The sequence below is a fragment of the Heloderma suspectum genome, chromosome 12 (genome assembly GCF_057233095.1).
Source record: "Heloderma suspectum isolate Gila_16-S chromosome 12, 16-S_ref, whole genome shotgun sequence".
NCBI classification, from domain to species: Eukaryota; Metazoa; Chordata; class Lepidosauria; order Squamata; family Helodermatidae; genus Heloderma; species Heloderma suspectum.
The window spans coordinates 2,526,297-2,552,062 of NC_139469.1; the positions used below are offsets into that span (position 1 = coordinate 2,526,297).

Here is a 25,766-nt window from a genome sequence, read left to right on the forward strand (position 1 = left end):
TTAGTGGCACTATGATTGAGAAAAAATGTAAAAATATATAAAAAATTAATTATTGGAAAAGCAACTTAACAGTGCTACAATCAAACTGTCTCTGATGAAGGAAGCAGCTGAAACCTTTGATAGAAATTAAAGAACCTAGAAAAATACTATATATGTATCCATGTTTTGCCAATTGCTTTTATTTATATATATATATATATATACACACACACACACACAGTATATATGTATCGATGTTTTGCCAATTGCTTATCTCTCTCCCCACCCCTCTCGATAAATACTATATATGTATCGATGTTCTGCCAATTACATATATATACACAGTATATATGTATCCATGTTTTGCCAATTGCTTTTTATATCTATATCTATGTATCTATCTAGATAAATAGTATATATGTATCCATGTTTTGCCAATTGCATATATACACACAGTATATATGTATCCATGTTTTGCCAATTGCATATATATATATATATATATATATATATATACACACAGTATATATGTACCCATGTTTTGCCAATTGCTTTTTATGTCTATATCTATATATCTATCTAGATAAATAGTATATATGTATCCATGTTTTGCCAATTGCAGAGAGAGAGAGAGACTGACACACACACACACACACACACGTACGTACCTTATTACATTTCTATATTACCCAACAGCCAGAGCTCTCTGGGCAGCTTGCAACGATTAAAAGGCTTCAAAAAATACAGCACTGGGCATAATATAAAAGCAGCTCAGCTGCAACCACGTGAACAGGCAGCCCACATAAACCCGAACACCTCCTGACCCAATTCGGCATGCGCGCGCGCGCGCACACACCGACCAGGGCCCGGGGCGAACGCGGGGCCTCGCCGGGCCATGGCGCCGCCCTCAGGGGCTCCTCGGGCCGCGCGGCTCGACGCGCCCGCGGACCGGTCCCTGCCGCCCCTCCCCCCTCGACTCACCGGGCGCCGTCTGCGCAGGCGCGCCGAGGGCTCCCTCAGGCCGGCCGCCGCGGGCCGCTCCCGCAGCCAAGGCTCGAAGGCGGTTGGCGCTGCCGGGGGCGGGGGGGGCGGAGGCGCAGACACGCCGGAGGGGGATGGGAGCGCGGCGGCGGCGGCGGCGGCGGCTCCTGCCCGAGCCGGAGGAAGTCTGCGCACGCGCACAGCCGAAGTGTGGCGACGCCGCGACGACTTGCTGTGGGAGCCGTGGGCGGGGAAAAGCGTCCGCTCGACGCTCGGGAACTCCGCTATTGGGTGAGGCTCCCGACTTCTCGCGCGATCAGCGATTTCATTCAAGTTCCGTCTCGCGTCCGCCAGCCAGTCAGGAGCGAGCGTGCGCCGACGCTGCGTCTTCCCGCCCTCCGTCGCTCTTCTCCTGAGAGGAGGAAGGGACTCGTCGCTCAAAGGGGCCCTCCCAATCGGAGCCGATGTGGGCGGGATTAGGAGGGGGCGTGGTTTAGTCGGCTGCTTCGCTCACCAGCCGTCTGAGGAGTTTCTCGCGTATCAACGTGTGAATGTAGGAGATACGTGTATCATGCGGGGTTGCATAGCAGCAAGCTGGCAGTGGCAGCAACTCTTAGAGGGAGATTTACTCAGCCCCCTCCTCAGGCTTTAAATGAATATGTGAGGGGGGCTGAGTGAACCTGGGTAGTATCCAGTGTTAGTCCTAATTATAGTAGACCCATTGAAATGAATGAGACTTATGTTAGTCACAACTAAGTTACATCCCATTCATTTCCATAGGTCTACCCTACATAGGACTTTCACTGGATACTACCCTCTGTCCCCGTCAAGTCAGTCTTGGGGGCAAATTTCCTGCCCTGGGACCTGTGAAAGGGCCTAGAGGAGCCTTCCCCAAGGCGGTGCCCACCGGATGTCTTGGACTCCAGGCCCAGCCCCAGCCAGCATGGCCAATGCTCATGAATGCTGGGAGTTGTAGTCCAAAACATCTGGAGGGCACCAGACAGGGGAAGTCTGGCCTAGAGTGATCCATGTGACCCCTAATCCGGGAGTGAAGAGTTTAAACAACCCCTGCCTTTCCTGCGCTCTACTGGCCCTTATCATTAGTGTACATGATAAAACGTTTCTTTTAAACAGCGAGGCAGTATTCCTGTGCACGCTTTCCCAGGAGAAAGTCCCATTAAATGCTGAGAGACATCCAAGCAAGCACACGTGTAAGTTTTTACCATTAATGATGCAACCCTGTGGTCACTTTTTGCATGGGGCCTAGTTATTATAGGCGCTCCATAAATAACAACATTCGCCACTCGCAACAGCAACACCTGGGGGGGGGCATGGCGGGAAGCCAAGCAGGGGTCGTAAAACAATATATTTTGGTAAGACCAACCGAAAATCACAAAGGCTCATGGAAACTTTGGAGTTCAGCAGCCCTCTTGCTCAAGGCACAGTGTGGGGGATTGGGGGGGACGACAAAAACACAACCTCTCTTCAGTAAAAAATAAAAATCCCTGGGCCGTTTACATTTTTAAAAATGCAAAAACAACTATAATATAACTGATGCAGTTCCGAAGAAACGTTTAAACAAAAACAAACACTAAGAACTAAAAGGAAAAAAATCAAGAAAAGATGTTGGTGGCACTGCAGAAGCCCTGTGGGTTGACTTACTTTGGAGTAAGCCCTGTTGAACACAAAGGCATTTCCTTTTCAGTCAGCCTGTGCAGATTTGGGCTGCATCCCTCTGTTTCCAAGAATCAGGCTACAATCCTTTACCTACTTACCTGGGAGTAAGTCTCATTGTACTCAGTGGGACATGTTTTGGAGTAGACGTGCATAGGATCCTGCTATCAATTTAATCGCATAGTCTTTCATCTTTCCAGGTGCAGAGAGGAGGATCCATCTTGAAACTTAACCTGCTATATGGGGCTTGCTTTTTATTTTCTACTCTATTGATATGTTAATTTTTCTATTCATTCGCCACCCATTTTCTGTTTACTCCTCTTTATGCCAGTCTCCACCTTTGTACTTTACCTTCTCTGGAAAAAAGAACAAAAAAATAAATGAAGGTTGATAACCACTGGAGGTTTACCAGTAACAGAATGTTGGGCCCTGATGTGCCATTGGAGGCCAGCGATGCAAATGGTGCTAATTCAGATCTTGTTCCAACTGTGCTCTTTTTTCTAACGAAACCTTCTCTGTCGAGTAGGAGGCAAGTTGCCTGCATAGGCGGGAGGCTTGTTTACAGTACTGTCCTATCCATGTTTACTCACAAGTAAGTTGTTCTTCAGGAGCAGATTCCTCCTATCCAATGAGCTGGTGTCTGAGGACAATCCCCTTTGGCCTGGAATGGGAAATAGGCTCCATGGGGCTTACTCCTAGATAAGTGTGCATAAGATTGTGCCTTGAAAGTTCCACTCTCTTTTTCCTTACCTAAATTAACACCCTTCTGGTTCTATGTTTATTTATATTAAAATGTTTAACTTGCCTGCCTCCCCTCAAGGATCTTACTCAGTTCGCAGAGAATATTAAAAATATTATAAAAGTACAAAAAAGACCCAATTTAAAACACTCCATCTGCTTATTTTTATTTCCTTTTTTAAATAAACCATACCCAGGACTCAAAAATACAGCTTTACCCTGCCAGCATGTGTACCAAATGCTTGATGGAATGTCTTCACTTGTGTCACTGAAACTCAATTGAAGAAGCAATTCCAGACACAGCTAGGACTCACAAAAGGAGCAATAGCTGGATGGTTAAATTTGCCATTAATAGCCGCTTTTGTTAGTTCCTGCTGCTAGAGTGTCTTTTGTCCAAATGTTGCCACAAAGCAAATGTGGTAAAATGTATTAAAAACTGACCTCAATTTGTATCTCTGTGCAAACCACACAGGCTGACTTCCCCATTTTGCAGCCAGTTGTGCGGAATGTATAAAAGCAACTCTAAGCTGCTAAAGCAAAATGGCTCCGAGAATGAACTGTGATTGGTGCGTATCTAAATTTTTTTTCCCCCATGAATTGACCAGGCTGCCTGAGGCAAGCCACCATCTCTCAACCTCAGTACCTCCATATCCAATATGGGGATAATAATACTGGCCAACCTTCCAGGGCTGCTGTAAGGGTTAGTGCATGCAAAATGCTTTATGGCGCAATCCTATGTATATTTAGACAGAAAAAAGTCCTACAACTCCCAGCATTCCCCAGCCAGCCATGCTAGAGTAGTAGGACTGTTTTCTGTCTGAACGTGCATAGGATTGCGCCTTCAAAGCACGGAACAAGCCATTGAAATTCTTACAGCGACAGTGATGGAACTTTTTATGCAAAAAGGAAAAAGCTACACAGTGATAGTCTCAGTGAAGTCAGCTGGCTTAACCTTGCTTAAAGGATGCTGTTGCACGAGATAATTTTGTCTCTTGTCTCCCTGCCCTCCAAATTACTGCTTAATGTTCTGTAGTGCATTTATAACAACTTTCCCACACTTATGCTCAAATAAACAGGGCTCCAAGCTGCCATGAATGTCACATTTCCTTGGCTTCCCTGCCTTACAATGCAGGGAGGGCAGGGGAGATAACAGGTAGTTCCAACACAAGGTTACTTTACAAAGTAACACCAAGTTTCAGTTGGTGGATGGCTGCCAATTTGCTTGCTCCTTCCAGCTCCTATCCCAGCCATGCCAGGGAATGAAAAAAGTTCTCTTTTTTATGTACGTCTACTGGCCTCAGAAATGCAGTTGCATTATTTGGGGGATGTTTTGGAAAAGATGATCACATTTCCACTTCTTTCTTTCTTTCGTCATAGCCAATACCCCAGCAAGGGCTCACTGCTAACACAAACATAGAATCATAGAATAGTAGGGTTGGAAGGGGCCTACAAGGCCATCGGGTCCAACCCCCTGCTCAATGCAGGAATTCAAGTCAGAGCATCCCTGACAGATGGCTGTCCAGCCTCATCTTGAATGCCTCCAGTGTGGGAGAGCCCACCACCTCCCTAGGGAATGGGTTCCATTGTCGTATTGCTCTAACAGTCAGGAAGTTTTTCCTGATGTTCAGCCGGAATCTGGCTTCCTGTCACTTGAGCCCATTATTCCGTGTCCTCCACTCTGGGATGATAGAGAAGAGATCCTGGCCTTCCTCTCTGTGACAGCCTTTCAAGTACTTGAAGAGCGCTATCCTATCTCCCCTCAGTCTTCTCTTCTCAAGGCTCAACAGGCCCAGTTCTTTCAGTCTCTCCTCATAGGGCTTTGTTTCCAGTCCCCTGATCATCTTTGTTGCCCTCCTCTGAACCCTCTCCAGTTTGTCTGCATCCTTCTTAAAGTGTGGTGCCCAGAACTGGACACAGTATTCCAGGTCAGGCCTAACCAGTGCTGAGTAGAGGGGAAGTAGTACTTCCTGGGATTTGGAAGCTATACTTTGATTAATGCAGCCCAAAAGAGCATTTGCCTTTTTTGCAGCCATGTCACATTGTTGGCTCATATTCAGCTTGTGATCGACAACAATTCCTTCAAGCTGGTAGTGTTGTTGAGCCACATATCCCCCATCTTGTAACTGTGCATTTGGTTTCTTTTTCCTAGGTGCAGAACTTGGCATTGATCCCTATTAAATGTCATTCTGTTGTTTTCTGCCCAGTGCTCCAGTCTATCCAGATCACTTTGAATTTTGTTTCTGTCTTCCAAAGTATTAGCTATCCCACCTAATTTTGTGTCATCTGCAAATTTGATCAGCATTCCCTGCACCTCCTCCTCCAAGTCATTCATCAAAATGTTGAAGAGCACTGGGCCCAGGACTGAGCCCTGCGCTACCCCACTCGTTACCTCTCCCCAGTTGGAGAAGGTCCCATTGAGAAGCACTCTTTGAGTCCGATTCTGTAGCCAACTGTGGATCCACCGGATTGTTGTTTCATCTAGCCCACTTTGAGCTCGTTTGCTCATCAGGATATCATGCGAAAGCTTTGCTGAGGTCGAGGTATATGATGTCTACAGCATTCCCACGGTCTACAAGGGCGGTTACTTGATCAAAAAATGAGATCAGATTCGTCTGGCAGGATTTGTTCTTGACAAATCCATGTTGGCTTTGAGTAATCACGGCATTGTTTTCAAGGTGCTTCCAGATGGATTGCTTTATCACCTGCTCCAGAGTTTTCCCAGGGACTGATGTCAGATTGACTGGTCTGTAGTTCCCATGTGCCTCCTTTTTACCCTTTTTGAAGATAGGGACAACATGAGCCCTCCTCCAGTCATCTGGCACTTCCCCTGTCCTCCATGATTTCTCAAAGAGAATAGACAGCGGTTCTGAGAGTTCTTCTGCCAGTTCCTTTATTACTCTAGGATTCAGTTCATCTGGCCCTGGAGATTTGAACTCATTCAAAGTCATTAGGTGTTCCTTGACCATATGCCTATCGATCTCAAGCTGCAATCCTGCCCCTTCAGCCTGTACTTCGCCTTTGCCAGGGGGGTCATAGACCCTCTTTTGGGAGAAGACTGAGCCAAAGTAGGAATTGAGCACCTCTGCTTTTTCTTTGTCATCTGTTATCGTTTTGCAATCCTTATTTAATAGCTGAACCACCATTTCTTTCCTCTGCCTTTTACTCTGCACGTAGCTGAAGAAAGCCTTTTTGTTGTTTTTAGCATCCCTCGCTAACCTCAGCTCGTTCTCAGCTTTAGCCTTCCTGACACCATCCCTGCAATTCTGTGTTACCTGCCTGTACTCCTCCTTTGTTACTTGGCCTTGTTTCCACTTCCTATATGTGTCCTTTTTTGTTTTCAGGTCATCTCTAAGCTTTTTGTGAAGCCACATTGGCTTCTTCTGTTGTCTTCCACCTTTTCTTCTTGTTGGAATTGTTTGTAATTGTGCCTTGAGAATTTCCATTTTTTTAAAAACTCCCACCGATCTTGGACTCCTTTTCTCGTTAGAGTCGCTTGCCATGGGACCTTACTGATCATTGTTCTGAGTTTATTAAAATCAGCTTTCCTAAAATCCAGGGTACACGTTTGACTACATGTGGCTTTTGCTTCCCTTAGAACCAAGAACTCAAGTACAACATGGTCGCTTTTCCCCAGAGTTCCTGTAACTGCTACTTTATCCACTAAGTCAACTCTGTTGGTTAGGATCAAGTCAAGGATAGCCGATCCTCTAGTTCCTTCGTCTACTTTCTGTGGGAGGAAGTTATCTGCCACACAAGTCAGGAATTTCCTGGGGGGGCCATGTTTTGCAGAATGTGTTTGCCAACAAATATTGGGGAAATTGAAGTCCCCCATTACTACTACATCATGCTTCCTTGAAACATTGGCTTTTCAAAAGTTTCATCCTTGTCTTCTCCTTGATTGGGTGGCCAGTAGTAGATGCCGACCACCAGGTTCCTTTTATTATGTGGTCCATTTATTTTGATCCAGATGCTCTCAATGGGGCTACCAAGCTCATCCTCCTGTATTTTTGTGCAGAGATAGGTCTTTTTCACATACAGTGCAATCCCACCTCCCTTTCTGTTCCTTCTGTTCTTCTTGAACAAGTTATATCCTTCAATTGCTGTATTCCAGTCATGAGAGTCATCCCACCAAGTCTCAGTTATACCTATCAAGTCATAATTTCCTTCTTGTATTAAGAGTTCAAGTTCGTTCTGTTTGTTTCCCATACTCTGGGGGCTTTCTTCCTACATGTGTCTGAAGACTATTATTGGGTGCTATCAGAGCTGTTCTCTCCGTTGCAGTGCATGCGCCTACGTCCATTGTTACCCCCAACTTTACATCTCCCTTCCCCGTAGGATTCAGTTTAAAGCCCTCCTGATGAAGTTCTTCATGCTGTGGCCAAACACATTCTTCCCATTCTTTGTGAGGTGCAACCCGTCCCTTGCCAACAGCCCATCTTCCAGGAAGTATAGCCCGTGGTCCCAGAATCCAAATATCTCTTGCCAGCACCACCTTCGTAGCCAGTCATTCACCCGGAGTATTTTTCTTTCCCTTTCTATCCCTCTTCTAATTAATGGAACTATGGATGAGAAAACTATCTGGGCCCCAAAGTTCTTGAGTTTCCTCCCCAAAGCTTCAAAGTCTGACGTGATCTCTTCGTAGCTCCGCTTGGCGGTATCATTTGTTCCCACATGGATGAGAAGAAGGGGATACCTGTCAGTGGGCTTTATGAGTGCAGGCAACCTTTCAGTCATGTCTCTAATCTGTCCTCCCGGGAGACAGCATATTTGGCGAGTCCATGGGTCTTTGCGACATACTTGGGTCTTGATCCCACGCAGCAAGGAGTCTCCCACTACTACCACTCTTCTCTTCTTCTTGTTGTAGGCCTGGGTTTCATCGCCTCTGTTTGACTGACCTTCAGCCTCTTGCTCACTCTCATGTAGGTTCTCCTGTGATTCTTCCTCTGCAGGCTATCCTCCAGTATCATCCGCAAGTACCTGGAATCGGTTCCACAGCTTCCACTGGTGCAGAGTGGCGTCTAGTCCTTCTTGTTCTAACTGTCACCCTTTTCCAAGGAGTATCCTCTACTCCATTTTTCTTCACCTCAGCATTTCCCACTTCTGCCTCAGCTTGCTGTTGCTCCTCAAGCTTCTGGTCTTTCCTTTGCTGCTGTAGTTCCCCCAATCTGTCCAAGAACTCTTCGTGTTCTCTTATTCCCTGGAGGGTCGACAGTCGCCGCGCCAGTCCACTTACTTTTTCTTCCAGCAGCGTGATCAACTTGCACTTGTTGCAGGTGTAGGCCACGCTGTTCTCAGGCAAGAAAACAAACATTGCACACACCTTGCAGGTCACCACCACTGGAGAGTCTTGTCCTTCCATAGCCTTTTTTCCCTTTTTGTGTCTAGCTTTGTGATTGTTCTAGACTAGCCTGTGTCTGCTCCTCTACTCACTAGAGGTTAAAAGCAGCGTCCCACTAGTGTGGAAGTGTGTGTTGCAAGACAAATAAATGAAAAAAAAGTTTGTTAAAAAAGAAAAAAAATGTTAGGGGCCTCCCCTGCTGAACTCCCCTGGCCAACTCCCGTTTGCTCCCCCTGTTCGCTCACTCTGGTCGCTTGCTGTCTGGGAGTTTGCTTGCTTCTGTAGTCCCTGGACCAGCTGGAGTAGCTTGCTCTGCTCTGCTCAGCTGGGAGGCGGGAAACAGACGGAAGCTTCCCGCCCACTCAGCTGCTGGGAGTACTCAGGCCACCCCCCCAATCCAGTTGGAGTTCTCAGAAGCACCTGGTGAGATCACAGCCACTCAGAAGGATAAAGGGCAGCCCCCTGGGCCTCCTGCAGCCCACTTACCTCTTAGCCTCTGTCTCCTTTGTCTCCTTTGTCTCTTCTACCACTGCAGCTCCCCTGGCCAGCTCCTGTTCACTCGCTCTGGTCGCTCGCTCTCTGGTCGCTTGTGTCAAGGTGGATACTGAGCCCATAGAATCCCAGAGTAATTCTGATTCTGAGGTGGAGCAGCTGCTCCTGGGAGAGGCCCAGGGCCAACAGCTGGCAGAGATTCCTCCCACTGGCATTCCTGACATAGATAGCGGTCCCGGGAGTGAGAGAGCGTGGGAAGAGGGCTTGCTGGATGCGTGACGCCGAAGCAGGGAGCGGCGCCAAATGGAGGGCGCGGAAAGGAGGCATAGTGCCTGGTTGGCGCGCAAGCAACGGTTGTGCCCAGAGGATCCAAGGGAAAAGGGTAGGGACTCTCCCTAGCCCATAAGTTCAGGGTCTGCCAGTGATTCTCCTTCAAACGGGGACCAACTGATCCAACTTAGGGCATAGGTACTCTGCTGCTCATAGCTAGTCGCTAATAGTAGAGTTGTTAAGTTGTAAAAAAGGAATAAAGCTTTGAAAAGAATCCCTTTGTCTTTGTCTGGACTTAGCTACTGGATTAGACTGAAAGAGGCCGCCAAGGAGCCCTTGACAGCTTGCTTGCTTCTGTAGTCCCTGGACCAGCTGGAGCAGCTTGCTCTGCTCTGCTCAGCTGGGAGGCGGGAAACAGGAAACATACACTCACACAGCTTCCCAGCTAGGCTTCCTAGCTAGGCTTCCTAGCTGTCTATACACACACGTACACACACACACACACTTTCTTCATATAGTTCAAGGCGGCCCACTGTTTACAAAAACAGTAAAATACAAAGCAATAAAAATAGCAATATGTAAAAGAACCAAAAACAACAATAAAAGCCAGCAATAACACAGTTTAAAAGTAACTGCAATCAAAAGCATAATAAACAGAGTGAGAGAGAGGCAAAGGGCTGGATGTGCCCGATCTCATCTGATCTCGGAAGCTAAGCAGGGTCAGCCCTGGCTAGTACTTGGATGGGGAACTGTGTGGGAATCAGGCTTCCTGCATTGAGCAAGGGGTTGGACTCAATGGTCTTGTAAGCCTCTTCCAACTTGATGATTCTATGAGTCTATGAGAAAAGAACCCAGAGTCAAACAGAAGGGTCATGTATAATTAGGGTTGGTGGCAATATAAATCCAGCCTCTAAGGCCAAAGGCCCTGCTAAAGAGGAAGGCAACCATCTTCATGCAGTGGTGAAAGGTTAGCAAGGAGGCACAAAACAAACCTATGTAGGTAGGGAGTTCCAAAATCTGGGGGCGGCAACAGAGAACGCTCACTCTCTTGTCCCAAGCAAATGTCTGCAGAGAGGATGGAGGCAGAAAGACGCTTCCTGTGTATTTCCAGCTAGTCCACTCTTTCAGTTGCCAGAGGTAAGCATATGGATGCCAAGCCCATCCTTTCCACCTCCCTTCTCCTAAACCCAGAGCCCATGCTTCACCTCTCCTAATCTCAGCTCTCACTGGCCTCCAAGGATAATCCCTAACCCTAAAATATTTATTTATTTGTTTGTTTGTTTTTTTATATGCCACCCAGTAGCTGAAGCTCTCTGGGCAGTTCACAAATATTAAAACCACAAGTATATCATAAAACAATATAACATATGAATGCTTAAAACCATAATACAACAGTAGAACCAGAACAAAATCTAGCAGCAATGCAGAGATTAAAAATGCAGATTTAAAACACCAGAGCTAAAAGACTAGGAAGCTAAAATGCTAAAATACTGGGAGAATAAACAGATCTTCACCTGGCATGTGAAGGAGTACAACGTAGGTGCCAGGTGAACCTCTCTTGGGAGCTCATTCCACAGCTGGGGGGCCACAGCAGAAAAGGCCCTCTTCCTGGTAGCCTTTGGCAGGGGCTCATGGAAAAGGACCCCTGAAGATGATTTTAGGTCTGGGCAGGTACATATGGGAGGAGTGATCCTTCAGGTAACCTGGCCCCAAGCCATTAAGGGCTGTGAATGTTAATACCAACACTTCGAATCAGGCCCGCAAATGGACTGGAAGCCAGTGCAGCTGGAAAAGTACTGGTGTAATGTGATCTTGTTGGCCACTCCCTGTTAACAATTAATTAATTAATTAATTAATTAATTAATTTTTATCCCCCCCCCCCCCAATAGCTGAAGCTCTCTGGGCGGTTTCACTAAAATTAAAACCAAAAAGCACACAGTAAAACAATATAAAATATAAAAGCATTAAAACCGCAATATAACAATTCAACCAGAATACAACCAGAATAAAACCTAGCAGCAATGCAGAGATTTAAAATACCGATTTAAAACAGCAAAGCAATCTTGCTGCCCTATTATGGATTAGCTGAAGTTTCTGGATCGTTTTCAAAGGCAGCCCCACGTATAACGCATTGCAGTAATCCAGACAAGAGATTATCAGAGCATGGATAACTGTAGCTAGGCTATCTCTGTCCAGATGAGGGCATAGTTGGTGTATCAGCCTAAGATGATAAAAAGTACTCCATCCCACTGAGTTCACCTGTGCCTCTAGGGACAGTTCTGGGTCCAAGAGCACCCCCAAACTACGAACCTGATCATTCTGGGGTAGTGCAACCCCCTCCAAAGCAGGTTGAACATCACCTAGCTGGGCGGACATATAAAGAAGCATGACATATAAGGAAGATGAATAGGTTATGTCTGTTCTGTTTTGGTCAGACATCACACCTGGAGTCCTGTGTCCAGTTCTGGGCACCACAGTTTCAGAAGGATATGGACAAACAGGAAGATGTCAAGAGAAGGGCGACAAAGATGGTGAGTGAACTGCAGACCAAGTCCTATGAGGAAAGGTTGCAGGAGTTGGGAACGTTTCACCTGGAGAAGAGATGATGAAGAGGCAATATGAGATAGCCACCCTCAAATACTTGAAGGACTGTCACATAGATCAGGGGTGCAAAACCTCAGATTTGAGAGATAAATCTGGCCTGCCTAGGTCCTAATCCTGCCTTCCAGGTTTCCTTAGAAACCTCCTCCCCTTTCCCTCAACCGCTGATCATTTCATGGTTTCCCACCTCCCCATTCAAAAATGTTGCTTCCCTGAAGGCTTAGTTACTGGTGTGGCCTCTGCCCTGGTTCAGAGATTCCCTCAAACTCTATTGTCTGTCATTGGCAACCACTGGTTTTCTGTCTACTGTGTATACAGTCAGATTTCTCTGAAAACCAGATAGCATCTAAGAGTAAGCTCAGTACGTCACTCTTGATATGGGTGATACAGAATTCTATTTCTTAAGAAATACTCTCTCAGACAAGATTTGTCTTTTTGTCTTTTTACTCCAAAGTATTAGCATAACAGTACTAAATACAGGAGCTTATGGATGCATAAATTCAAACACATGAAGCATCTAAAATCATTCTTAAGCAAGGCTTCTAAGCAGAGTCAAGTACATTTGCCAGTTCCCAATGATAATATCAAGCTTACCAGGTTGATTCTACAGGCAACACGTTGGGGAAAGCTGATCCTAAAGGATAGCTTCCACTGTTGTGTGTTCTGAGTCTCCTTTATATACTTTTTGGATGCTATAAAATATGTCAGAACTATTTTTACTACAGTTTATATTTCTTATCCAAGAATTCCAAAGATAAGCTTTCTACTTTAAATCTTTATATGTCTAAATAAGATTCTCAAATTTTGAAGCTTCTTAACGAGATTAATGTGCAGACCAACATACTTATCCAAACATTTTAGCTTTCTTTGACATGTTTCAGGTATGGTTTTGACACAAACATATTTCCTTGACATCATCCTGTCTTGTGAACTTGTTTTTCTTACAAGTCTGGAGTGAGGCCTCTTGGTCACTTAACTGATGGCCCATCTGGCTTTACTGTTTTATGGTACCCTGCTAAGTGAAAGTTGTAACCCTAAATTTAACATTGGCACCTCCTTATCTGGATTCCTTTCTAATAAGTAAAATGTTGCTAATGATCTATTATTTTGAATGGCCTGGTATAACTGTCTCTCATCTGGCAAACCTCAGAGATAAGACATTTTTATTACTCCTGGGTCAAAGGCTATACTGGGTGGTATAGAATCGTAGAATAGTAGGGTTGGAAGGGGCCTAAAAGGCCATGGAGTCCAACCCCCTGCTCAATGCAGGAATGCTCAATGCAGGTATTAGGCACTGGACTCTTTTTTAATTCCAGAATTCTCTTGGAGGCATGTGATTATAGAATTTCCTAATTGAGCAGCAGGTGTAAGATGATGCAATATGAAAGATTTGCTTGATCTGCCACACCGGCAGTAAGGGCTTCAACCTACAGTATTCTAGTATTTGGGGGCTTTTACCTTTGGCCCTGCCCACCCCTGGAATGTGGCCCTCGAAAGCTTCTCTGAAGGTGCAGAAAAGGGCAACTAAAATGATCAAGGGGCTGGAGCATCTCCGCTGTGAGAGAAGGTTACAACAGCTGGGATTGTTTAGCTTGGAAAAAAGGAAGGGTAAGGAGAGACTTGATAGAGGTCTACAAAATTATGCATGGTGTGGAGAAAGTGGACAGGGAGATATTTTTCTCCCTCTCCCATAATACTACAGCCTCAGTGGGGTCATCCTATGAAGCTGATGTGTGGGAGACTGAGGACAGATCAAAGGAAGGACTTCTTCACACAGCGCATAAACTATGGAATTCACTACCACAGGACATAGTGATGGCCACCGATTTGGATGGCTTTAAAAGGGGGTTGGACACATTCCTGGAGGAGAAGGCTATCAATGGCTACTAGTCTTGATGGCTAAGTGCTACCTCCAGTACCAGAAGCAGTGAGCCTATGTACACCAGTTGCTGGGGAACATGGGCGGGAGGGTGCTGTTGCGCTCATGCCCTGCTTGTGAGTTCCTGGTCGACAGCTGGTTGGCCACTGTGTGAACGGAGTGCTGGACTAAATAGACCCGTGGTCTGATCCAGCAGGGCTCTTCTCATGTTCTTATTGAATTCAGCCCTTGGGCTGAAAGAAGTTCATCGCCCCTGACATAGATGATGGAGCACATTAGTTATCTGTTGCTCCAGAGGGTCAGAGCTGAACTAACGGGTTCAAATGGTAAGAAACAGGATTTTGACCAAACATTAGTGAAAGAGAAGGGAGCAAAGCTGCCCACCATCAGCTCGACTGAGAGATCCGTGATGTTTTCTCCTCCTCTTCTTGAGCGGTTTCCTGTTCAAGCTGGTCAAAGAACTTTGTTAGATTAAGGATTGGTGACAGAGTTTTCTTCCCTCCTCTCTTCTCTCAAAATCCCTTTTCCTTTTGTGTCATGCCTTTTAGATTGTAAGTCTGTTGTGGGTGTGGGTGTTTTAATGGATACACAGGCTGCTCTGGGAGTCCTCTTTTTTTGGCTTGTGAGTGGGGTAAAAAAAGAAGCTTTAAATAAATAAAATAATTATTAATAAAGCAACTTTTCACTGAAGCAACTAGTGAGTGAACTTGGTATGCAATGATAACAAGAATACTTCGATAAGAGGCTGGGAACATCTGTGGCATAGTGGATCATGACACTTTAACACCTTCGGAGTAGATGGAAGGTACTCATGAAGCAACCTACACATGTTTAGATGGAAAAAAGTCCTATAACTCTCAGCATTGCTGAGACTTTCAGTTCTTTTTTCTGTCTAGGATGCTGCCCATGCATAGGATTGCTCCCCAAATGTATTATATAACATAATATTCTGTCCAGATATATGGACAATCACCCAAATAACGAATACATGGCAATTACATAAGCCATCTTATATGGTCCATAAACCCATGTTTGCATTTCCACGCTGGATGAATGCCAACCCCTCCTTCCCCCCAGCATAAAAAGATGTGGGAAAGAAGCCCAAGGTAGAGAAGGTAATATCTGTGGTGGTGGCCAGGTGCCCTACTTTACAGAGGACAATCCTCTATCTTGGAGAGCTGGCAGAGGGCAGTCCTCTATTTGAAGGTGTCCTTTAGTTGATGGGTGCCCAGTCCAAGTCCGGTTTAAAGTCAAAGAACCGTAAGAAGAGGAGAGCAGGGGCCTTGACGATGCTGCCCATCCAGTTAGCATCTGGACTGAGCAGGCACACTGGTCACATGGTCATAGCCTTCCCCCCTAGGGTGAGATGTCTTGTGTTTCTACGCAAATAATAGTTATGTCTAAATTTGTCTAATATGTCTCCCTGTGACATCTGAATCAGGTGAGGCTGTGCAAGTCCTGCATCAGTGCCTAGAGGCAGTAATGGGCTGGATGAGGGCCAATAAACTGAAACTGAATCCTGGCAGGATGGAAGCCCTGTGGGTGAGTGGTCCCCGAGTCTGGGAGATAGGCTCGTTGCCTGTTCTGGACAGGGTTGCACTCCCTATGAAAGATCAGGTTAATGGCCTGAGGGTACTCCTAGATCTATCACCGTTGCTGGAGGCCAAGTGGCTGCTGCAGCTTGGAGTGCCTTTTACCTCTCCTGGACAGGGATAGCTTGGCCACAGTGGTACAGGTGCTAGTAACCTCAGGACTGGATTACTGCAATCCGCTGTATGTGGGGCTGCCCTTGAGGCTGCTCTGGAAGCTGTAGTGCAGAACATAGCAGCTCGGCTGTTGTCGGGAGCTGCCCCTTTTCAGCATGCAACTCCTTTGCATGCCTATTCGCTACTGGGCCAAGTTCTAGTACTAGCATACAAAGCCCTAAACAACTTGGGACCAGGATACCTGAGAGAGCGCCTTCTTCCTTACCAACCTACCTGATCACTGAGGTCATCAGAGGGCCTGCTCCTGGTAGGTCCACATGGACCTATGGCCTGGTTGGAGTCCACCCAGAGAAAAGCCTCCACTGTGGTGGCTTCCTTCCTGTGGAACTCCCTTCCTCTGGAGGTCAGGCAGGCACCAACACTGGGTTGTTTTCGGTGCCTCCTGAAAACAGCTCTTTTCCAGAAAGCCTTCCCAGATTAACAACCCTCGGTTTTATTGGCACTCTGTTTTTTAAAGAATAATTTTAATATCATGTTTCTTCTTTTTATCTTTTGTTCATTTTATCTCTTGTTGTTCAGTGCTCCAGAATCTGTTTAGATGCGGAGCGGTATACAAATGTTGTAAATAAATAAATAAATTCTAAACTCATGCTTATAAGTTTGGATACCCACATGTTATGTAAATTGGTATCCTCTTTTTCGGCGATGCAGTTCTTCTTTTTCGGCAGTGTGTAGGCGGTCCCCCTGACCGTATCCACCTCTGCTCCATCCCCCAGGGGAACCTCAGCAACTGTGCTGCAGGTGCAGTGAGGCTTGCAGCTAGCTTCAGCAGCCTGGTTATAATGGCTTGTGGATGGCTGTGTGTGTGGCTGTAACTTCTGCAGAAACAGTTTCTGCTGTGAGCTATTACAGAGGAAAGTCTCTAAGACTGTGGGTCTGTAACCGTGCACCCTGAGAGGCTGAGAGATTAAGAATGAATCCTGCAAGGCTGATGACTTGAAGTCAATGTGGGAGCAGCTATAGGAATCATGACGTCCGTGACTGAATTACTATGTAAACGGAGGAAGAGACCAGGAGTCAGTGACTTCAAAATAAAGCATGCATACTTAAATCCAGTTAAGTGGTTGTAGGGCAGTAGCATTTCTTCCGAGCAAGATATTGCAGTGGGCTTGGGAATTTTTATTAGACCCATTTCTGCTCCCTGCTCCCAATCCCACTGCAGTATCTTGCTTGGAAGAAATGCTACTGCCTCACAACCAGCACATCTTGCTCAAAAAAGAACAGAGAGAAATGTGTGTGTTTGTGTGTGCATGCTTAGGAAGGTCTGGGGTTGCAGGAAAATAGCTCTGGCACAGAATACTGGGCTCAAGTTACAGGAAGCCAGATTCCGGCTGAACATCAGGAAAAACTTCCTGACTGTCAGAGCAATAGGACAATGGAACCAATTCCCTCTCCCACACTAGAGGCATTCAAGATGAGGCTGGACAGCCACCTGTCAGGGATGCTCTGACTTGGATTCCTGCATTGAGCAGGGGGTTGGACTCGATGGCCTTGTAGGCCCCTCCCAGCCCAACTATTCTATGGTTATATATATATATATATATATATATATATATATATTCTACAGTCAGGGCCAGAAATATTGGAACAAGGATAATTGTTTTGACAGTTGGCCTCTGTACACCACCACATTGAAGTTGAAAGGAAACACACCCAGATGGGAGCGAGGTCAGGACTTTCAGCTGTAATTCAAGGGGTTGGATAAAAGTGGGGCACTAACCATTCAGGAAGGACAGCCTGTGGCATACACACACCCCCATCATTGGTGGCTCATAAGTAATGGAATGAATGGCTGACAAGCAGCTGCATGGCCAGGTGTGGCCAGTTTCCTGGGTACCCCATGACCAACCAAGCAGATAAAAGGCCTGGAGGTGGTTCTGAGTGTTACATTTGCATTTGGTAGCTGTTCACTGGAACTCCCAACATGAGGTCCAAAGAGGTGTCCGTGCGAGTGAAGGAGGCCATCCTTAGGCGGGGGAAACAAAATAAACCCAGCAGAGAGATAACAAAAACAGTGGGAGTGGCCAATACAACAGTTTGGAACATCCTGAAAAAGAAGGAATTAACTGGCAAGCTCAGCAACAGCAAAAGGCCTGGAAGACCACGGAAAACAACTAAAGTGGTTGACCGCAGAATTCTGCTCATGGTGAAGAGGGACCCTTTCACAACATCTAGCCAGGTCAAGAACGCTCTTGCGGAGGTGGACATGTCGTTGTCAACATCTACAGTCAAGAGACGGCTTTATGAATGTAAATACAGAGGCTTTACAACAAGGTGCAGACCACTGGGAATGCTCAAGAACAGAAAGGCCAGATTAGCCTTTGCCAGCAAACACCTTAAAAAGCCTGCCCAGTTCTGGAATAAGATTCTTTGGACTGATGAAACCAAGCTTAACTTGTACCAGAATGATGGGAAGAGAAAAGTATGGGGAAGGAAAGGAACAGCTCATGATCCAAAGCATACCACATCATCTGTCAAACATGGCGGAGGCAGTCTTATGGCATGGGCATGTATGGCTGCCAATGGAACCGGGTCACTGGTGTTTATTGATGACCTGACTGCTGATAAAAGCAGCAGGATGCATTCTGAAGTGTATAGGGCTATAGTTTCTGCTCAGATTCAGCCGAATGCTGCCAAACTGATATGATGCTGCTTCATATTGCAGATGGATAATGACCCAAAGCATACAGCAAAAGCTACCCAAGAGTTTCTGAAGGCAAAGAAGTGGGATGTTTTTCAATGGCCAAGTCAGTCCCCTGATCTCAACCCAATAGAGCATGCTTTTCGCTGACTGAAGACAAGACTGAGGGCAGAAAGACCCACAAACAAGCAGCAGCTGAAGGCAGCTGCAGTAAAGGCCTGGCAAAGCATCTCGAGGGAGGAAACTCAGCATTGGTCATGTCCATGGGTTCCAGACTTCAGGCAGTCATTGACTGCAAAGGATTTTCATCCAGGTATTAAAGGCGATCCTTCAGTTTGAAATTATATTGGTTTGTTCCATTACTTATGAGCCACCAATGATGGGGTGTGTGTGTGTATGCCACTGGCTGTCCTTCCCGAATGGTTAGTGCCCCACTTTTGTCCAACCCCTTGAATTACAGCGGAAAGTCCTGACTTCGCTCCCATCTGGGTGTGTTTCCTTTCAACTTCAGTGTGGTGGTGTGCAGAGGCCAATTGCCAAAACAGTTATCCTTGTTCCAATATTTCTGGCCCTGACTGTATATATATGAATTTATTTGAGTTTGTGATTCCATGGAAGAAAAGCAATGGATACTCTGTTGCTTTTACAATTTCGCTGGGTTCATGACTGCATGGAGGAAAAGTAATGGATGCCTTGTTGCTTTTGTACAGGGAAATGAGATGTTGTTGGCCCCATGGCTCTACCCCAGCTGGCCTGTTCTCCACCCCACCAGTCTCATTGGCCATGAGCCACCACTGTTAGTTTCCCAATGCGTCCCTCCATCTGAAGATTTGTGAATGCACAATCACATTTCATGTATCTAGGTTTGTTTGGTTTTTTGTGATATAGCCGACATGCCAGCAGGGTGGGGTGGAGGCAGAGGACAAGAGAGGACTGCAGCAGCTCTTCTCCTGTGGAAAATAGCAGCTGGGTGTGGGAGGCTTTTTGTCAGCACCTTGGTGCTGGGGAAAGGGCTGCAAAGGATCTTGGCCATGGGGACAGGCATTTTGGATAACATAATGCTGTATTAAGTGCTGTGTACACCTAGCCGGCTGAATGTGGACAAGCAGCACCTTGGCCGCACTCGGGGGCTGTAGTGTGAAAGCAATCCCTGCCTTCTTGGCATTATGTGGTTTTCAGTGTTTATCATGCTTTCACATTGAGCTGCTGTAAGGAATTTGCCCCTTCATGGATCACTGCCCCATCATGGATCACTGCCTTGTTGTTGTGAAGGGGCTTGTGTAACTCAGTGAAGCCATAAGCTATGCCATGCAGGGCCACCCAAGACGGACAGGTCACGGCGGAGAGTTCTGACAAAATGTGGTCCACTGGAGAAGGAAATGGCAACCCACTCCAGTATTCCTGCCAAGAAAACCCCATGGAACGTATCACAAGGCTAAAAGAGATGACGCCGGAAGATGAGCCCCTCAGGTCGGAAGGTGTCCAATATACTACTGGGGAAGAGCAGAGGGAATTTCCAAGCAGCACCAGAAAGAGTGAAGCGGCTGGGCCAAAGCCGAAAGGACACTCAGCTGTGGAGGTGTCTGGTGGTGAAAAGAAAATCCGATGCTGTAAAGAACAATATTGTTTAGGAACCTGGAATATAAGAACAATGAATCAAGGCAAGCTGGAGGTGGTCAAACACGAGATGACAAGATTGAACATTGACATCTTGGGAATCAGTGAACTAAAATGGACAAGCATGGGTGAATTTAGTTCAGATGACCATTATATCTACTACTGTGGGCAAGAGTCCCTTAGAAGAAATGGAGTAGCACTCATAGTCAACAAAAGGGTGGGAAAAGCAGTACTGGGGTACAACTCAAAAACGACAGAATGATCTCAGTACGAATCCAAGGCAAACCATTCAACATCACAGTAATTCAAGTCTATGCCCCAACCACTGATGCATAAGAAGCTGAGGTTGATCGGTTCTATGAAGACCTACAACACCTTCTAGAACTAACACCAAAAAAAGATGTCCTCTTCATCATAGGGGATTGGAATGCTGAAGTAGGAAGTCAAGAAATGTCCAGGATAACAGGCAAGCATGGCCTTGGTGTACAAAATGAAGCAGGACAAAAGCTAATAGGGTTTTGCCAAGAGAACACGCTGATCACAGCAAACACTCTTTTCCAACAGCACATGAGGCGACTCTACACATGGACATCACCAGATGGTCAATATTGAAATCAGATTGATTATGTCCTTTGCAGTCAAAGATGGAGAAGCTCTATACAGTCAGTAAAAACAAGACCTGGAGCTGACTGGCTCAGATCATGAGCTGCTTCTTGTTGCAAAATTTCGGCTTAAATTGAAGAACGTAGGGAAAACCTACGAAAAGCAAGAAGGGAAGCGAAAAGCAAGGGAGAAAGGGGAAGATATATCCAGCTGAATGCAGAGTTCCAGAGAATAGCAAGGAGAGACAAGAAGGCCTTCTTAAATGAACAATGCAAAGAAATCGAGGAAAACAACAGAATGGGAAAGACTAGAGATCTCTTCAAGAAAATCGGAGATAACAAGGGAACGTTTTGTACAAAGATGGGCATGATAAAGGACAAAGAAGGCAGGGACCTAACAGAAGCAGATGAGATTAAGAAGAGGTAGAAAGAATACACAGAAGAACTAGACAGGAAAGATCTGAATGTCCCTGATAGCCATGATAGTGCGGTCACTGAACTTGAGCCAGACATCCTAGAGAGTGAAGTCAAGTGGGCCTTAGGAATCCTTACTAACAACAAAGCTAGCAGAGATGACCATATTCCAGCTGAGCTATTTAAAATCCTAAAAGATGATGCTGTTAAAGTGCTGCACTCAGTATGCCAACAAATTTGGAACACTCAACAGTGGCCGCAAGACTGGAAAAGGTCAGTTTACATTCCAGTTCCAAAGAAGTGCAATGCCAAAGAATGTTCAAACTACTGTACAATTGCGCTCATTTCACATGCCAGCAAGGTTATGCTCAAAATCCCACAAGTTAGGCTTCAGCAGTATGTGAACAAAGAACTACCGGAAGTACAAGCGGGGTTTCGAAGAGTCAGAGGAACTAGAGATCAAATCGCCAACATTTGCTGGATCATGGAGAAAGCAAGGGAATTCCATAAAAATGTCTATTTCTGCTTCATTGACTACGCTAAAGCCGTTGATTGTGTGGATCACAACAAAATGTGGCAAATTCTGAAAGAGATGGGTGTACCAGACCACCTTACCTGTCTCCTGAGAAACCTGTACGAGGGTCAAGAAGCAACAGTAAGAACCAGACATGGAAAAACCGATTGGTTCAAAATTGGGAAAGGAGTACGACAAGGCTGCATATTGTCGCCCTGCTTATTTAACTTATATACAGAGTACATCATGAGAAACGCCGGGTTGGATGAATCACAGGTCGGAATTAAGATTGCTGGGAGAATGATCAACAACCTCAAATACGCAGACGATACCACCCTAATGGCAGAAAGCGAAGAGGATCTAAAGAGCCTCGTGTTGAGGGTGAAAGTGGAGAGTGCAAAAGCTGGTTTGAAACTCAACATTAAAAAAACTAAAATCATGGCATCTGGCCCCATCACTTCCTGGCATATAGAAGGGGAAGAAATGGAAGCAGTGACAGATTTTATTTTCTTGGGCTCCAAGGTCACCGCAGATGGTGACTATAGCCATGAAATTAAAAGACGCTTGCTCCTTGGGAGGAAAGCTATGGCAAACCTAGACAGCATAGTAAGAAGCAGAGACATCACCTTGCCGACAAACGTTCGTATAATCAAAGCTATGGTTTCCCAGTAGCAACGTATGGCTGTGAGAGCTGGACTATAAGGAAGGCTGAGCGCCGACGAATCGATGCTTTCGAACTGTGGTGCTGGAGAAGACTCTTACGAGTCCCCTGGACTGCAAGGAGGTCCAATCAGTCCATCCTAAAGGAAATCAACCCTGAGTGCTCATGGGAAGGACAGATACTGAAGCTGAAGCTCAAATATTTTGGCCACCTAATGCGAAGAGAAAACTCCCTGGAAAAGACCCTGATGCTGGGAAAGATTGAAGGCAAAAGGAGAAGGGGACGGCAGAGGATGAGATGGCTAGATAGCATCACCGATGCAATGAATATGGACTTGAGCACGCTCCGGGAGAGAACGCAGGACAGGAAGGCTTGGTGTGCTATGGTCCATGGGGTCACGAAGAGTCGGACATGACTTAACGACTGAACAACAACAACAAGGAATTTACAGTGTGGTGGAAGTTTGCTTTGTCAACCACCTTGCGCTTGGCAACAGAAAGGTGGGGAGATTAAAGAAAGACACAGGTGCCTGGCTGTTAGTCGAGACAGAGAGCATCTGTGTTTCATTAGGACTGAGAGCATTCCTTTGGCTATGGTTATGGAGTGTTTTGATCCATCGTCCAGGGCACATTTCTTGTTTTACAGTCTGGATTTCTTGCCCTGAGTCTCTCATGCTTACAGCAATAAGGGGGTACAGAACATCAGACCTGGGGTGCAATCCTATGCAAAAAAGCCCTACAACTGCCAGCATGCCCCAGCCAGCCATGCTGGGGACTGTAGGACTTTTGTTTGTTTAAGTGAGTATAGGATTGTGCCCTAATTGAGTTTCTTTTAAATATTTTAGATTTTAATGATAATTTGTTGAGCAAAGCCAAGCTATACATAATACATTTTATCTTTCTAAAGTGACAAAGTGACTTTAGATCTGTAAAGTGCTCCAAAAAAGAAAAAGAAAAAAAAGAGAAGGATTGCATATTTCCCACCAAATTTCTGGTTTTTCTGAAACACACACGCACACACACACACACACACACACAGCCCCCCTCCCCAGTTTCACCATTTCCAGAAATGGTACATCTCTACTCTATTGGCTGCGAATTCCACAAATTAATTCTGCATTGTGTGAAGATGTCCATTATTTTGTCTCTCCTGAATCAACTGCTAATCCATTTCAATAGATGTAAGTTCTAGTATTATGAGAGGAGAAAACTCCCTTTCCGCCCACTTTCTCCATACTGTGCATAATTCTATAAAACTCTTAGGGCACAATCCTATGCCCATTTAGATGGAAAAGAAGTCCTACAGCTCCCAGCAGTCCCCTGCCAACACGGCCAGCTGGGGAATGCTGGGAGTTGTAGGACTTTTTTCTGCCTAAACATGCATAGGCTTGTGCCTTTAGTCGTCTTCCTTGCTAAACTAAAAATCCCAGACTGATTTTTTCACTTTTTCTCATTGGGCATTGCTCAAGCCCCGATCCTTTTAGTCACCTCACCTAATACAAGCAAATGGAGATGATAGAAACACACAGGAGTATCTTTGCCATCTCTTCCTTGGCCATAGCTTCCTGCACCCATCTACATGACATCCACAATCTAATTGGTCACATTTCTCTGGGCAAAGACTGGTTGGGTTGGTGTGCCGTCTTGCAACCAATTTAGGCTGGTTTCTCTCTAATTAAAAGACATGAGAAAATGACCTTCCTGTGACTCAGTTTAGCAATCTGATATGGCCCAGAGTTAAAACATGGAGCTGGGGGCAGGCTTTGAGGTTGCACTCCCACGAAGTGTGAAGATTAGCGCAGCATGAAATCATTCCAATCACACTGATAATCTGTTTTTAAAAACAACGAAACCGCTAGCCCCCCCTCTCTTTTTCTTCCCCTCTTTGACTACAGTCATAGTGCTGGTATTCTTTATTTGGATTGGTGCTGTTTATTACTTTTATTGCTGTGCTTGTAATTGTGTTTTAAATGTATTTGGTTTTGTGTTGTGTTTTAAGTAAAAGTTTGTTTTTGATCTGGATTTTATTGTTAGTTGCCTTATGTGCCATTTGGGGGGGGGGGTGAGGGAGGCAGAAAGGCAGGATATAATAATAATAATAATGCAGGGGATCGCGCTGTTAATAATCATATGTGTCACTTTTCAAACTAAAATGTGACTCACAAATAAGCATGTCATATTGCACATTGTTTCTAAACCCAATACAAAATACACCGCAACAGCAGTTTTTTTTTTTTTAAAAAAAGATCAAGATGCTGCTGCTGCTGATCATAATTAGAGTCTGTAGCAGAGCTTGGCCTGATCAGGCACCTGCCGGGGCCCCGCGGCTCAGAGGCGGCCATTGCTAGCCCTGCTCTCCCCACTGTCGCCAGATGCTGCCACCACAGCCAGTCATTCTCCTCCTCCCCCTTGGATGTGCTCACCCAGCAGCCAGCACTTTCGGACTGGAGCTGATCCGCCACTCAGCTCCCCTCCATAATGGCTGGCTGCCTTCATAGATGTCATGTGTAGCTCACTGGGAGCCATGATGCCTCTTCCATACAGTTACCAAGAAGGATAGCCGCCATCTTTGAAAACTGGCTTAGCCTATTTTCAGAACTTGGGCTTTGTAAGGTATTTATTTTAATATATTTAGGTCTATAGTTGTAGTTTACAATGGCATTTTTGTTGTCCTTTCCTTTTATACCCTTTTTGTATTTTTAACCATTGCTGAAATTACTGTTTCACTCTGTTAAGATTTTATAATTTAAATGTTTTAGGGCGCAATCCTACGGGGATGGCCGAAAGCCCCTGAACTCACGGCCATCCAGCGCAGAGCGGGAGGAGTGGTGGAGGCGATCTTTGCCTCTGCACTCCTCCCAATCTGCATTTTAGCTAGACGGGCTTCTTCACCCATCTAGCTGGGGCTGTGTGGAGGGGGAGGGGAGGAGGCTGGGGAGACCAGAGGATTCTTTGTAAGCCAGCCTCCTCAGTCCCCTCCCCACCCCCCAGCATACCCCCTTCCCTCCTCTCCAAGGCCACATTTGTGACCTTGGAGAGGCAACCAGCACTGTTCTGTCTGTGCTGGCTGCGAGGGGAGTGGGAGAGGGCAGGGAGCTTGGACTCCTGGATCTAAGGTCGGAGCACTGTTGCTGACCTCAGATTGAAGAATATGAACTGTCCTATGTCTCCCCAGACTCTGTCTAGGGACCATAGGATTGCTCCCTCATTCATCGTAACCATCATGTGAAGCCATTTATTCACTGCGTTGATTTTAAATTTGCTGTTTTCTCTAGGTTGCCCCTGATGAAGGATCTCCTGGTTTTGAAACATGTTGAGTCCAATAAAAGAGTTTCTCCTTGGCATCCTTGAACACATATTCTCCTTTTGCATTTTGTTCTGTTTTGGAACTTCCCTTCTGGTTGTTCTTTTTCTTTAATAGGACTGGACAGCTTTATGGAAAATAGATCTATCCATGGTTGTTATGAGCCATGATTGCTAAATGGAACTTTCCTGTAGAGTAGGAAAGCTTTGCAGAGGACAGTCCTCTCTTTGATGGGTTGTCACAGGACACTCCTCTGTTGGAAGGTATCCTGTCTATTTGAAAAGGCTTCCCAGTCC

General features: G+C 45.8%; 2 protein-coding genes across 6 annotated transcripts in view; one reads left to right on the forward strand and one right to left on the reverse strand.

Moving 5' to 3' along the window:
- ATF7IP2 (activating transcription factor 7 interacting protein 2) overlaps positions 1-1,354 on the reverse strand; it is a 38,098-nt gene extending 36,744 nt beyond the window's left edge. For 2 of the 5 annotated variants that reach the window (XM_084818112.1, XM_084818111.1), the window contains exon 1: positions 961-1,354. The gene's annotated coding sequence lies outside the window, so the exon portion shown is untranslated. Of the gene's footprint in view, positions 1-647 lie in introns of all 5 variants that reach the window. The other 3 variants (XM_084818113.1, XM_084818110.1, XM_084818114.1) reach the window with 2 other exon arrangements.
- LOC146336440 (uncharacterized) lies at positions 823-25,528 on the forward strand. The gene is made up of 3 exons (XM_084818116.1): positions 823-1,251; positions 2,095-2,171; positions 25,442-25,528. The coding sequence occupies exons 1-3, from the start codon at positions 875-877 to the stop codon at positions 25,450-25,452; spliced, it is 465 nt and encodes a 154-aa protein (XP_084674242.1). The 5' UTR covers positions 823-874; the 3' UTR covers positions 25,453-25,528.
- The last annotated feature ends 238 nt before the right edge of the window (positions 25,529-25,766 follow it).